General features: G+C 33.0%; 1 protein-coding gene across 1 annotated transcript in view; it reads left to right on the top strand.

Annotated features, from left to right (window-relative positions):
* Nucleotides 1-3,498: 3,498 nt before the first annotated feature.
* The window catches only part of LOC138316122 (GMP reductase 1-like), a 29,022-nt gene continuing 16,565 nt past the window's right edge, over nucleotides 3,499-15,955 (top strand). Inside the window, 5 exon segments of the mRNA XM_069257634.1 lie at nucleotides 3,499-3,586; nucleotides 3,588-3,605; nucleotides 9,909-9,956; nucleotides 9,958-10,029; nucleotides 10,278-10,361. Coding sequence (XP_069113735.1) covers nucleotides 3,515-3,586; nucleotides 3,588-3,605; nucleotides 9,909-9,956; nucleotides 9,958-10,029; nucleotides 10,278-10,361 — 294 coding nt within the window. The 5' untranslated portion in view covers nucleotides 3,499-3,514.

Below are 15,955 nucleotides of genomic sequence, written 5' to 3'. Positions count from 1 at the left end.
AGATCCTTTGTATACAACTTTCTGTGCAGAAGAATAATAAAATAACAGAACAAAACCAATAGGTATTTTACCCATGGGTGAAAAGCCCTAATTACGTAATCTGAAGTTGATGATGGTTGAGGTCTGGGTGGATTTTATTCCCGTTTCTACTTTTATCCATGCAAGCACAAAACACGCAGAGCTATGCAAACCAATCATCGACTGGAGAAACATATTCGAATAACGCCTGTAACAATATAGCATCCCTTCATATTTTCTCTGCGACTTTTTGCGAATTTATTGCTTAAAAATAAATGCTATTAAATGCATGACTGGAAGCATCACTATTGGCTGCTTTCTGAATAACATCAACAAAAAGAGGCAAAGTGACAACTTTTTGTTTAGCAACTTGAACTAAGCGAATTAATGACAGCTGTTTGTTTATCGGATGATTCAGTGTATGAACGGAGTGTATAGTATAATCGTTAGTTGTTTTGTATCGTTACTTGTGAGTATCGAAGCGGGATGAATGAAATTTTTTGTAACTACATGTACAAACATGTTTAACATTATAGAATCCTCATAACATGTATATTCACAAATTCATGAACATGGTTTTGAAAATAATGTTACCAATATATAAAAATCGAAGTGTAATCACTATGGATTCATTTATAAACCTGTGATGGTGCTTGAAGTAATGAAAGCCAAAAAGAATACCCCATATAGATGCTCCACCGCCGACAGAGCATAAAAGGTACTCAACATTTGAACAATAATTGGTGTTTAATCGTGTATATGTATGTCTAATTAACACAAAACATAATAACAAATAATTCATTTTGCTTTTGGTGCATGCGCAATCAGTACTTCATTCCATATTGGATATTTTGCCACGGATTTTTTCGGGATGCAATTAATAATTTTATGTTTTTAACTTGAAGTAAAATGAGAAGCTCAAACTTTTCAATGGTGGTAATGGTGAAAAGTAAGTAACTTTTATAACTGAAGAAAAATACGAAATCGTCTGCTCCTGTTTTTGATAGTGAAAAAAATACCATTTGTCAGCGGTGGAGCATCTTTAAAATAGTTCAAACTATATTAGGCGGTTGGCTCAATTCTTCGATGATGAACAGCAGATCAACTCATGAAAAGTGTCTGAAATGTTAATGCTGGTTAACCCTCAACATTTCATTAGTCACTGACAGTTCAAATTGCTATCCACGACGCCGTTTATAACTTAAGATTACAACAAAAACGTATAGAATAAATAAAATTGGCATAAAATTTCCACTATCCATTGTTTCATTTGTCTCAGCAAATGATCGAGTACCGCTATACAGACTCGAAACTACGAAATTTAAGAAATAGTATACACTTCCGTTCATACATTGAATGCTTTTTGCAATGTAGCATATTTACAGCAAAACGTAGCATACACATAATGCACAGTTGGTTTGATTGACAGCTGGCGATTGGTCAATTCTTCTGGAAAAAGTATCCACTGTTTTGCTGCATGTTATATATTGCGTATAAATAATGGTACTATGTAGAGTGTAATTTTTACCGATTTTTCATCAAAACCCATAAAACGCCTAAAATGGTCTTAGGGCACTCTGGTTGGTCCATGATTTTGTAATCTGAACTAATTCTCAGATCCCTGAGCCTTTGCATGCTATGAGAAAATGGCGAAGACGACGAGGGAAATTTAAAGTTGCGGAAAAGAAACTACTGTGTTGACACAATAGAACGTGCATGCGTGATAAAATTGATGGCTATGAGTAGGTAAATTATTCATTTGTTGAAAAGACCAAGATAAGTGGCGATTCTCGGTGGTAAGATGACCTGGCCCCATACCAAACGGTGTCGGCTTATTCCATGTTTTGATATGGCAGTGCGCACTGGCCCTAATCAGGCATCATGCATAAATTATCTATGGTCATTCTAACGGGTCCAAATATTATACTAAAGTTCTAGGCCCTATCAATCAAGTTTATATAAGTTGATGATGCCTATAGTTTCAAAATTAAAAAAAATAGTCTAGTTACTGGTATTATGAAGTTGTTCAAGGACGTAGGGTGTAGGCCTATATGCTAATCCTTGAGTTTGTTAAAGTTCTAGGCTATCAATCAAGTTTATATATTTTAAGCATTGATGTCACTATCTTTTAATTTTATCGGGGTATGAAAAAAAATTCACAGAACAAACTGCCAGAGTTGCACTAAAGTTTGCAAACAATTTTTTTTCATACCCCGATAAAATTAAAAAATAGTGACATCAATACTTATAACTAATTTTATACTCTATTTGATAAAATGAAGTGGTATAATTATTTTTTCTTTGTTTTCATACCAAATCTGGCTTTCTGATTGGCCAATATTTGTTTTGCATACCGCTATGAAAAAAAATTCCGAGAATGGCGCGAAACCCCGACGTTATCGTGACGTCACAATAGAGACATTGACGTTGCGTATTGTTTCGGAAAAAAGAATCCCTTGAAAAACCACTATAATGTTATATTTAAACATACTTCATTTTATCAAATAGAGTATAAAATTAATTATAAGTATTGATGTCACTATTTTTTAATTTTATCGGGTTATGAAAAAAAATTGTTTGCAAACTTTTGTGAGAATCCGCTACGCGGATTCACACAGTTTGCAAACAATTTTTTTTTCATACACCGATAAAATTAAAAAATAGTGACATCAATGCTTAAATGCAAAAAATATTTGGCCAATCAGAAAGCCAGATTTGGTATGAAAACAAATAAAAATTAATTACATACGTACATGTATGTTGGTGATGTCTATATTGCAGTTTCATGGAAAAAAGTCTATTATAAAGTTCAAAAAGTTATTAAACTAATGGATGATATTAGAAAAATAAATTTGGAAAAAAAAGTCATACTCTTGCATATGTATTCAAATGATGTCTTTACATCTGCATGGTTGCAAAGGTTATTCGAAAATTAGTTTATTTTCTTCAATTTTTGAAATATTACCGGGTTTCCCTTTTGTAGACTGGTTCCCGCCTCAGTTACCTCCCTTGCGTACGCTTCACTAGACTGGTTCCCTTCCCTTAGTTCTCTACTCTCCGCCAGCTGCGCTCCGCTCACTAGGGACCGGTAGCGGGTAACCATGATGTTTTTTTGATTGGTCAATCTACATATCCGGTTCGCCTGCATCACTTTTTTTAGGCGTGGGAAACCCCTTTACGACACGAAGCGACGGATCTTAACGTAAAGAATAAATAATTTATTTGAACGATATTATAAACAAAAGTAAATGAGATCTTAAGTTTTGAAATTATTTCGTGCTAACAGAGTTTAGAGTGTTCATAGGAACGACGTTAATGACGTTTTTTTTCTTAACGGAAGTAGCCGTCTCCATGATGACATATCAGGCGCAGAAATGATGCGCACTACTCTGGATTGGAATTCCCACTCAAGATGGCTACCCGCTACCGGTCCTCAGTGAAGCGTACGTAAGGAGGTAACTGAGGCGGGAACCAGTCTAAAGTATCTACTGCAGCAATGCCTAGAATTGACAGCGATATCAAACTAGATTTCAAAGATGTGTTGGTTAGACCAAAAAGAAGTACGCGAACTGAAGAGCAGATCAGAGGTAAGTTAGCACCAAAATCCTGTAAAAATTCAGATAATCGCACATGTTGAATTTTATTGTTGAACAATTCCGCACTTCGTACGCGTGGTTCGTCGCGATCAAATCAGGATCACAATCAAATTAAAATCAATTCAGATCTGTTTTATATGCAGACTTGTGTAAAAAATATTACATTGCATTTAACCACCTGTGCAATGGAATCTCTGCAAGACAACAATTATTAATCAATACTTATACACGCAGATTGTTTACAACAGCTGTACAAAAGTTATTCCTGATCGAGGTTGTGAAACACATCTCATTTATAGAACCAAGGATTTATATTTTAGCAGGATTTGTCACTGTCTCTTTACACTACTAACACCACACGATAACTATGAACTGAGAATAAAAATATTTTTTTCTCAACAAATACTTGTCAATTTAAAAGCTTTCCCGGTAATACATTTCATGATGTCTACTCCTTGTTTTTAGGACGGAAGAGTAAGAAAAAATGTCTAAAAGTTTCATTTAAAAAAAAAATGAAAATATGACATCTCATGAAATGGCGCCTTGCTTCTATAAGACAGTTACTCCAACAATGTTAGAGGTTAACATGACGAGATACTTTTTAACATTGCGTTGTGTGACCTCTAACGAGCACGGCCAGTGATTCATGTTGCTGGGCCACAGCTGATCAAAATGATGAAAAATGTATCAAAAGTCACATTTTGTATATTGTCACCTACCTTTTTGGATTTATATATGATAAATACACATATTTGAAAGACATTTTCAACAAATTAGTCCAAGAAGCTATGATAAATGTATTTCTTATAACTTTCATTGTATTTTCAACTGAATTGGTTGTCATTCTTAATTTGAATAGGAAAATTGAGGTTTTATGAAATTTAGGAGTTATCTAAATGTGTACGCAAAACAAGTGGAATGAAGTAAGCCTCATTTCCATTATGCGTTTCACTAAATTAAAATTTTGTGTTTTGTATTAACCATAGCAGCCATAATGTTTTGGTGACAGTAGAATTGAGCACATCGACGTGCATACGATTTAACATGGATTTAATAATATATGGGTGGTGTCATACAAAATTATTTGTAGGAATGGATTAATATATAATCAACAAGTAAGTCAATCGGTAATCGTTTATATATCTTGCCACTTAAATTGTCTTAGATACGTTTAAACCCAGGTTTAAACCCAACATGGCGGACATACAGATCTCGTATGAGGTCGCATATCCACCCAATGTAATCAGGTGGCATAAGACCTCATACACATGTAGGAGTATAAGACGGAAAGCCAGCTGGCACCCGCAAGCTACATCAAAAGTTGCGCAGGCGGATGTCAAAAGAAGATCGGTCGTCGCCCTTCATCATGGTCAGTGCACAAACACAAAAGCTTGTGACTTATGTAATCGTCCAAAACCCAGGGTGATAAATCCTTTTCACTTCAACCTTGATAGGAAATATGTCTCCGCTAGCAACTTCAACACTACGTACGGAGACAGATAGACATGATATCAATAGAAGTTTCAACATTACCACGTACAGAGCTCCAGATAAGAAATTAAGTTGAAAGGTTTTTACCCTCAGTTTTTCAACTCAATGTTGATTTTACTTAACCCAAAAAAATATTTCAATTCTGAAATTGAAACTTAGAGTATTTTACCCCTTTCTATAATTTCAATGCTGATTTTGCCTAGAAATTGATTGAATTGATTTACACATCCAAATCAACATAATAATTCATTTAACAGGATTCTAAATTACAGTAGCACCTTTTATTTTCGGTTTAATTTAATGCCAGCTGGCCTTTGAAACAATCCAAATGGTTATATTGTTTCTCAGATTTATTTTGCTTTGCAAATTAAAGCCTTGGACTAAAACTGGTTAGGCCTAGAGTATATTTATATATTAGCTCATCATACTCATCTCTATTATTTGCATCATATATTTGTAAAATTCAAAAGTTAAAATAGGATTAATTATCATAATCATACAGTAAGTTCCCAGCCATGCAGGTATCCAAATTTCATTACCCAATGTAATCATAATGTGTCAACTGGATCTATACCATATATTAATAGTACTGTCTAGATCTATGTCAAGTGAATATGGGTTATTATGTACATGTTTACACTGTTTGTTTTGTATTGTGGTTTAATTGATCTGAAGTTAGAGGTAGATTCAATATGCAAATCATGACATGTCAATTATATGTGAGTGAAATATTCTTCAATTAATGTGCATTCGCAGAAAGTGACATTTTCAGACCTATAGTTACTTTCCCAACCAGTGCTTAGCAGGTATTTAGTACTCATAATAGCCCTAATGATTTATATGGTTTCACATATACGGTATGCATCATTTAGCTAGTACATATAACATGGGCCCTGCAGGTAAGGCGTTAGAATTGTACCTGCTGCCCCTATTGCATGATCGTAAAAGGCGACTAAATTTAGGATCTTATCTTTTCTTTTCTTCCTAACTGACTTTATCTTTCCTAATGCCTTCCTTGGCACCGCCTCACTTTTGGCCTTGCGTTGAGCGTTCGCCCCTGTGAGGAAGGCTCTGGGTTCTGTCCCCTGGCCGAGACACACCAAAGTCTATAAAAGTGGTAGTTTCTGCTCCTGCTTAGCGCTCAGCAAACGGGGAGTGGGACGACTGGTTCGCCCGTTGTCAGTATAATGTGACCGGGTGGGGTGTGTTGCTTGGTGTCTTCGGCGGCATGCTTCAGTGAAACTATAAAACGGGCAATAGTTCCACTATACAAGAAGACATAACATGAATTTACCGCAGTCTCCCAAAACACGCACCTCGCACAACATACACGCAACACACCGCATACATGGGAGGCCGTCCTTACATGACCATAGCTGTTAATAGGACGTTAATTAATCAAACAAACAAACAATATAACATTTGGTGTACATATACAGTTTGAATGTTCTTCATCAAACAGGGTAATAGAAAATGACAGCTGACTCATGGTAAAGATTATATCAAAGCCGCTTCAATGTTTTGACCAGAAAATGAAATTTGTAATTTTGTTGTGTGTTATTAGTATGTGTATGAATTACTAATAAAAACATTGGATTTTGCTGTGTAAAAAGTGTGTGCCTGTTCTGTTGGTAGCACCCTTGTCACAGCCCATACATACACTATGCCAAATGTTCATCGTCGATATCCGGGGACATGGTATGTAAGGTGTTCAATTAAAATGTCTTTGGTAAGGTTTGTTATTATGCTGCTGTGAATTTTCTTTGATGGTTTCTAATACAATGTAGTAAATTTTAAATGTTTTTTTTCACAACTGTTATATATCATGCATTTGTAGAAAAAGTCTTTGTTGTGACCTTATCAAATGTTTAAATGCTTGCAGGTACTGGTTGCATTAAAACTCAATCAAACTTACCACAACATGACATGGCAAAAAATATTTTTGAAGCATTTAATTAAAATCACAGACCTGCATAGCTGCCAAAGGAACTACCCGGGTATTTTGAATCTCCTGTCCCATGTTTTCTGCATGTTGTATGTTCTAATACACACGTACTCGATAGCATTATGTAATAGGAAACACACTTTATAATTACACAATGTCAATAGTCAGATATTAGTGACAAGGCAAAGAAAACCTGAAAATTGATCTTTTGTGATTATTTTCCATGAAAACATATGTGGGTGGGTATAGGTGGATGAAAAAGATGGCATTTCAAGTTCAAGATTGGTTTACTATATATTTGTAAGTACAGAGATTTGCAATGTAGTTAATGTCTTAATGAACATTATATACATATGCACATATAGTCATACACTATACAATGATGAATATGAATCAGATATCAAAATTAAACTTAAAATTAAGTGATTCTGAAATATATCGGTTAAATCAACATAACAAATTGAACAAATCTTTTTAAATCGTTAACCTGCATCTTATTAAAGCTTGAAATCACATGTACTTGTAAACAAACGTATAATCTTACATTTTGAAGCCAAAAAAAAAAAAAAAAAGAAAAGAAAAAATCTGCTCTTGTTGTGAAACACCTAGTTATTTCTGGACTCCAGCTTGACATATATGTATATAACAGGGATGAGTTTGACACAAATCAATAATGGTGTGATTTCAGTATAAATGGATGTCTGTGGCCTGTTTATCTATATACCTCCCACTGTCTCCAGTAATGCCATGAGTTGCATTGATATATTTGGTGCAGAATATTAACACTGCTGACTGTGCATGCTGTGTACATATTCCATATGTATTACCATAGTCATTCCTTATAGAATGATTATGATTGTGCTAGAGCTATTACATTCATCTAGTTTCATAAGCCCTCTCACTTCAATGTTTGACTTGAACTTATACTGGTACTTTTTTCAGGGGTATGCAATCTTTACCGGTACTTAACAATTAGGCTAGGAACTAGCTATAGCTTATATACTATATGGGTTAACATTGGTGTGTGGAGATCTAGAGAGGATGTGTCTTATGATTAGCTATTTGTATCTTGTTAACAGAACTTCATATTGCATGAATCAAGGTAAATAAATTTTGTTGTGTACCAAAATTAAGTCCCTTTTACAGCTGACATATATTGGTATGTACAATGGCCTACAATGGAGATAAGGTTGGCTTGGGAACAATCTTTGTCCTACTTTAGATTTCTTCCTTTAGCTTATGATTAATCTGTATGCTTTTTATATAGGATTTTAAGTTTTGGAATGTTAAATCGTGAATCTGGGTCCAGGCCTCCTTTATTTTTGCCCTTTATTAATTAAACATACAAACTTTTGATTGTAATTTCACTACATATATATATATATATTATGTATACCGATATAATATATGTAATTACATAAAATTATATATATCTCAAATGCACACTTATTTAGATATCTTGAATTCTACAAAACAAGGAAACATAGATAAATAAAGTAGATATGTGCAACACAAAAACCTGAGGAGCCGTTATATTGCTACTATTTCCTATAGCTAGTATAACACATGTACAGTTATGTACATTACATGTTATTTAATGTACATGTAATTGTACATATGAGATCTGTAGCTATAGAAGTATATCTGTCTTCTACTGTGATGGATTTTAAAGACTAAGCATATATGCAGTAAATGTACAAAACAAAGACTTACAGGTGATAGTGGCCATGGTACATTGATAGACATAAAAATGGTACAGTCGGTACTCACACTGTATCCAACCCATCACCACAAAATACATCTTAGCTGATCCTTTATTATAAGTGAATATAAAGGTTTGATTTGATTCAAGTGAACATACTTTTGATTTTCATTTCCTCACTTGTCTCTGATTTGTCTGTGTGTCTAACACTGTTGATGAGTGATCCGTGAACTTGTACCATCTCCAGTTTTATATAACATTCCCCCAGCTCATATATGAAAGTCATATAATTAGATAAATTTCATCCTTGAGTGTTGAATAAGACGACAACCTTGTTGTAACATACATTTCACACCTTTTGTTAGAATGTTGCAGTATTTTATGTTCATACTGACCTGTATTAGTATCAGCTACAACTTATACAAACCTTGCCAAAGACAGACTGTTGATAAAACCCATTTGTACCCAAATCTGAGCATGTTGTTATAAAATGCATTGATATAAGAGGTTTGGGATAATGCATCACACCTATTAATTATCTCACTGGAGATCCTTTGTCTTCTTGTACTTTCTATTGTTTTAAATTCTTGATCATGTGACCATGTTAGTTTTATGTGTAGTGATCAAGGATCAGACTGCCTTGAATACAACAATCTATATATGTTGTCCAAGTCTACATGCGGATAATGATTTCCCATAAATATTACACAAGTCATGCAAATGTTCCAAATTAATATTATTATATATATGTATACTTATAACTTGGACTTATAATTGAGTCAGTTATATCTGGTACAAGTTTACACTTCTGTATATGTTATGTATAGGTATGTGTATAGATATGAGAGGTGGGAGAAGAACAGTTGCCAAGTTGTTCAGATGGTCAAACATTCTTCTACAAACCCTTCATCTCTAGGTTGTATGGTGAAATTGGTCAATGGATATGGCCTTGTGTGGAAGTTGCCAGGTACTAGCTGACTGTAGCTTGATGGTTTTTCTCTGGGTAGACATACTTATTTAATTTCCCTCCACCTTCAAAACATAGCAAGTCCATATGTTACTCAAATTACTTTTGCTGTTAATTGAAGTTTAACCAAAATGAATCAAACTGAACAAATGCTTTTAGTAGGTTTTTAGATTCTGTCTTTTTTTGTAGGTCGATCTGACACGAACTTTCACCTTCAGGAACTCTGGTCAGAATTACCATGGGCATCCCTGTCATGGTGGCCAACATGGACACGACAGGCACGTTTGAGATGGCCAAGGCTATGGGCAAGGTATCAGGACACTACAATGTATCAGTGTATCTATCATCTCCTAAAATAACCACTACATTTGTGGAGGAATGCTGATTAACATTACATATATCATTTCTATATATGAATTCAAAATATCTTAAGATTATGTTTAATTTATGTTGCAATTAATAAAAATCTGATAAACTATTGTCAATTATGAATAATTATTGATAATGTATGATAACAAAATGAGATATATGATGTTGAATGGTTTATTTGGTATGCAGCACGCCATGTTCACGTGTATACACAAGCATTACTCTGTGGAGGCCTGGAAACAATTTGCTGAGGAAGCCAAAGACATCATTCAGGTATGTACGTGTAGGTGTTTGTATATACCTGTATTGTTACCAGTGTAGATGTTGGTGTAAACATATAATTACATAGTACACATGTACCTATATTATTACCTGCATGTTAATTACAAAGTTCATCAAACTTTATCAATACATATAGCTGTTAGTGTAAACCTATGTTTCCTATAATGATACCTGTATATGTGTTAGGGTAAATTAAAGTGTACCGTATTTTCCGGAGTATAAGCCGCTACTTTTTTTCCCTGAAAATCGGGAGTGCGGCATATACACCAGTGCGACTTATCTGTGGACGAAAACCAAAATCTGACGATGTTTTGGCATTATTACGTCGTGATTCACATGTGAAAATCGGAAGTTTTACTCGCCAGTTTTTTAAAGTTATACATCGAACAAATCACTGTAAAAGTGTTTAAAAGATAAAATATGCAATGAAAATATATTAACGATGAAAATGATTACATATCAGATGGATATTCATTCGTAAAATTGTTTAATTCAAGGAAAATCCGCCGACTGAAACGTGTTTGTTTACTAGCGCAACACAATAGCGGTTTAGTAAAGTTATACATCGAAAATATCACTGTAAAAGTGTTTAAACGATATAATATGTGATGAAAATATAATAAAGATAAAAATAATAACGTACCAGATACATGTTCAATCGTAAAATTGTTTAATTCATGGAAAATCGGCCGACTGAAGCGTGGTTGTTTACAGTCACAACACAATGGCGGACTGATTTCGCTATCGATTTGCTGCAGGATCGTTACCAAGAAAATAATAACTAAAACGTCAAAAACCATCAAATATCAAACAATAAGTTAAATATATTATTTAAATATTATTTGAGTGAAAGCAATGTCCGCAGACAGGGAAAAAAACAATCTTCTGAATGACTGCTAAATATAACTTGCACACGTGTTACACACGGTCAACATGTGTAACGTTATTTCTCAGAATCCTGTCGCTGTGACTTCAATGAAATAATCGGCAGTCAAGTTTATAGTGTGAATTACATGTAATATAGAACATTATAGCGATGTTAAAAAGCACCAAACAGTCGTATAAAACATCATTTAATCGATCTCTGCAGCGGCAAACACCACGAAATCATATCCGGAAGTTTACAAAAATAAGGCTTTCGGTGAATTGCATCATGGGATGGCAAGTTGAGAGAGAAACACTCTAAAACGAAGTCAATTTTAGGTTAATGATAGTCTTGATAATAAAGTAATCCTATACACATCAATATAATTAATACGCGAAGTATATCAAAATAGATATAAAAGAAAATCGTATGCATATTGAGGAAAGTATTTTAACCGGCATGTTGAAATATGAGAGAGAGTAAGCGTGAAATTCGTACGGCCGCCATGTTTGTTTACACACAAGAAGTCTTACGTAATGGCAGAGTAAACAACGAACAGAAACATGACCAAATCAATTTTGCTAAAGATATTTACATCATTGTGAGTTTTATTTGTTATACATTTACAGAACAAGTTTACAGACAGTTTTCGTGATTCTAATCGATCGATAAGCATTACCGTGCTTCATTAGAGATCGATCGTTTACACAGAGGGTTGCGTGGGTGCATGGGCCTAACTTTTGGTTGCGGCTTATGTAACGGTGCGTCTTATGTGTGTACAAAACCTGAAAAAATCGTAAAAAAGGCCTCTGCGGCTTGTACACAGGTGCGACTTATTGTCCGGATAATACGGTACACGGAATGGTTTGGTATATAAGGCTTGATAAATGCGTCCATTGGATGAAATTTAGAGTGGCAAAAGTACGAGTTTCATAGCGAATACGGTATTAGAGATAATACGCCGTTTCTCTAAAACACACCTGGAGCCCCAAGCCATTGACCCCGATTCGGGACCGCTGACCTGTGACGTCACGAGGACAACGGATCGAATCTACTCGCATAAGTTAGATTGACAATTTTTGGTGACTGCCGTCTAATATAAACTACCAGTTTGTAGATATAGATTTTGAAGACTCAAATACCTGTGTATATGCCTGATACATGTTTGATTTTATCCTCAATCAAAGATAGAGTTGGAATACGCTTGGAAATAGAGATTTATGCCATACATATATATTGATGTACCTGTCGAAGATAAATGAACATCTCTGTGCGATTACTGCATAATTATACACAATAAAATGTACATAATAATCCACGTACCTTGTATATCCACGGTGTTTGGAACCACATATACATGTACACGAATATTATACATGTGTATCAAGGACGTATATATACATGTTCTTGATAATTTCATCCAAAACCTAACTCGGGTCGTCTAATGTCTACTGGTCCAAACCGCTTTACAAATTTCTAAATTTTTCATAAAATCTGCCCATATGAATTAAGGTATGATTCTTAACCAAGGATTTGTAAGCCCTTGTTCTAAACAGATTTTGTTTTTGCATATATGCAAATGCATCTACTAACTGCGTTATGTCTGAAAGCGATTGTGTGACTAAATTACTGTACATTTGATACTATTGCTTAATTAACAGTATGTATATGTTTGTCATTTAATTCTACTGTGATTTGGCAGATTTAATTTTATATACCAAGTTTTGAGACCTGTCACATCACAAATATTCATTATTTGGCAGACGTGATATTTTTCGATCAGTAACTAAAACGCGTGGTCAACTCTGGCTAATTAGGAGAGCTAACGAGTTACGTAAGAAAGGTGTTTAGTGACCTGTCACGCTGTGTTAACTAGCACACGTCACGTGTAAAAATATATTTGTCCACAGGTAAGTTAGATGGACCATCAAATAATATCATATTTACAGTAAAATATACCGTTCGTACATAATATAATAACAAGTGTATCACACTACATGCATGGTTAATATTTCTGATAGTTGCTCCAGTTCTTTGTTAATTTTGGTCAATTTCGATCATTATATGATATCAATAATTTCAATAACACATGTCTACATAGTAAGTTTTTTTGTTGTTTTTTTACCCCTCCCCCCCCCCCCCCCCCAAAAAAAAAAAAAAAAAAAAAATGAATAAATACATAAATAAAATAAAATAAAAAATGTATGTGATATCTATGTGTTTTGAACTATGAAATACATTATATAACAAACTTTCTTTTTGTTATGTTTGTTCTTTTATTTATACAGAAACATATTCCAATGGATAATTATATATGACCAAGGATTTTATGGCCATCATTTCCCGAAATCGTCTTCTTTAAGATTACATAGTGAAAATTAAATATTCCCGAACTTTGATAATTTAATAATTTATTAAAACAGAGATTATATTTCTAGTAAAAAGGTACCGAGCCGTGCATGTATAAAAGTTTACACAAGGCAGAGATATAGATAATTTAATTATTGAAATCTCTGCACAATTATATTACATGTAGCCTTGTTTCACTTGCAATATATCCTTAATACATAATCAAATCGTCATCATAACTATATATACAGAAACATATGTATATATGTTTCTGATATATACTTGTAAAATGCTCGTAAGCCCATTTCAGGAATTCATATATATGTCCACCTTTGTGCAATAACCACACTACCAAATAACTCACTGCCGTTGTCCTCGTGACGTCACATCCGGCTATTCCCCAAATCAGCGTGAGTGGCCGGTTCCCTGATTAGCAGTCGATATACAGGTAAAAAATCGGGCACTTCGGAGGGCGGTATCTCGGTACTGAAGCGGCCGATTTTGATGCGGTTTTCAACATTCTTGTCAGGAGATCAAACAGAATAACATATCAAAATATAATTTTCCGTTCCGTGTACACTTTAATACTAACATAATTACATGTTTAATTACCTGTTTATGTTTTTGTACTTCATATTTACCAGTATAATATCTGTGTAATTCAAATTTATATAATATCTGTATTACATGTTTACCAGTATAATATCTGTATAATACATATTTACCAGTATAATATCTGTGTAATTCATATTTACCAGTATAATATCTGTGTAATTCATATTTACCAGTATAATATCTGTATAATTCATATTTACCAGTATAATATCTGTATAATACATATTTACCAGTATAATATCTGTGTAATTCATATTTACCAGTATAATATCTGTATAATTCATATTTACCAGTATAATATCTGTATAATTCATATTTACCAGTATAATATCTGTATAATACATATATTTACCAGTATAATATCTGTGTAATTCATATTTACCAGTATAATATCTGTGTAATTCATATTTACCAGTATAATATCTGTGTAATTCATATTTACCAGTATAATATATCTGTATAATTCATATTTACCAGTATAATATCTGTATAATACATATTTACCAGTATAATATCTGTGTAATTCATATTTACCAGTATAATATCTGTGTAATTCATATTTACCAGTATAATATCTGTAATTCATATTTACCAGTATAATATCTGTGTAATTCATATTTACCAGTATAATATCTGTGTAAATTGTAAATATGAATTATACAGATATTATACTGGTAAATATGAATTACACTATGATTCATATTTACCAGTATAATATCTGTTTAATTCATATTTACCAGTATAATATCTGTATAATTCATATTTACCAGTATAATATCTGTGTAATTCATATTTACCAGTATAATATCTGTGTAATTCATATTTACCAGTATAATATCTGTATAATTCATATTTACCAGTATAATATCTGTGTAAATTGTAAATATGAATTATACAGATATTATACTGGTAAATATGAATTACACTATGATTCATATTTACCAGTATAATATCTGTATAATTCATATTTACCAGTATAATATCTGTATAATTCATATTTACCGGTATAATATCTGTAATTCATATTTACCAGTATAATATCTGTATAATTCATATTTACCAGTATAATATCTGTATAATTCATATTTACCAGTATAATATCTGTGTAATTCATATTTACCAGTATAATATCTGTATAATTCATATTTACCAGTATAATATCTGTGTAATTCATATTTACCAGTATAATGTCTGTATAATTCATATTTACCAGTATAATATCTGTATTAATTCATATTTACCAGTATAATATCTGTAATTCATATTTACCAGTATAATATCTGTGTAATTCATATTTACCAGTATTACTAGACATGTAGGTTTTAGTGTAATTCCTATTTTAATACCTGTGTAATTTACACTTATTATGTTACTACCTGTGTCAGTGTAAGTAAAATTCAGATTTACCTGTTTTACTAAATATCCATTGTGTTACTACCTGTGTCAGTGTAAGTAAAATTCAGATTTACCTGTGTTACTAAATAAACATTATGTTATTTCCTGTGTCAGTGTAAGTAAAATTCAGATTTACCTGTGTTACTAAATATCCATTGTGGTACTACCTGTGTCAGTGTAAGTAAAATTCAGATTTACCTTTGTTAGACTAAATAAACATTATGTTATTTACCTGTGGCAGTGTAAGTAAAATTCAGATTTACCTGTGTTACTAAATAAACATTATGTTATTACCTGTGTCAGTGTAAGTAAAATTCAGATTTACCTGTGTTACTAAATATCCATTGTGTTACTACCTCTG

The sequence above is a fragment of the Argopecten irradians genome, chromosome 2 (genome assembly GCF_041381155.1).
Source record: "Argopecten irradians isolate NY chromosome 2, Ai_NY, whole genome shotgun sequence".
NCBI lineage: Eukaryota > Metazoa > Mollusca > Bivalvia > Pectinida > Pectinidae > Argopecten > Argopecten irradians.
The sequence above is the reverse complement of the archived record's forward strand: the minus strand, read 5'-3'. Positions and strand labels throughout refer to the sequence as shown.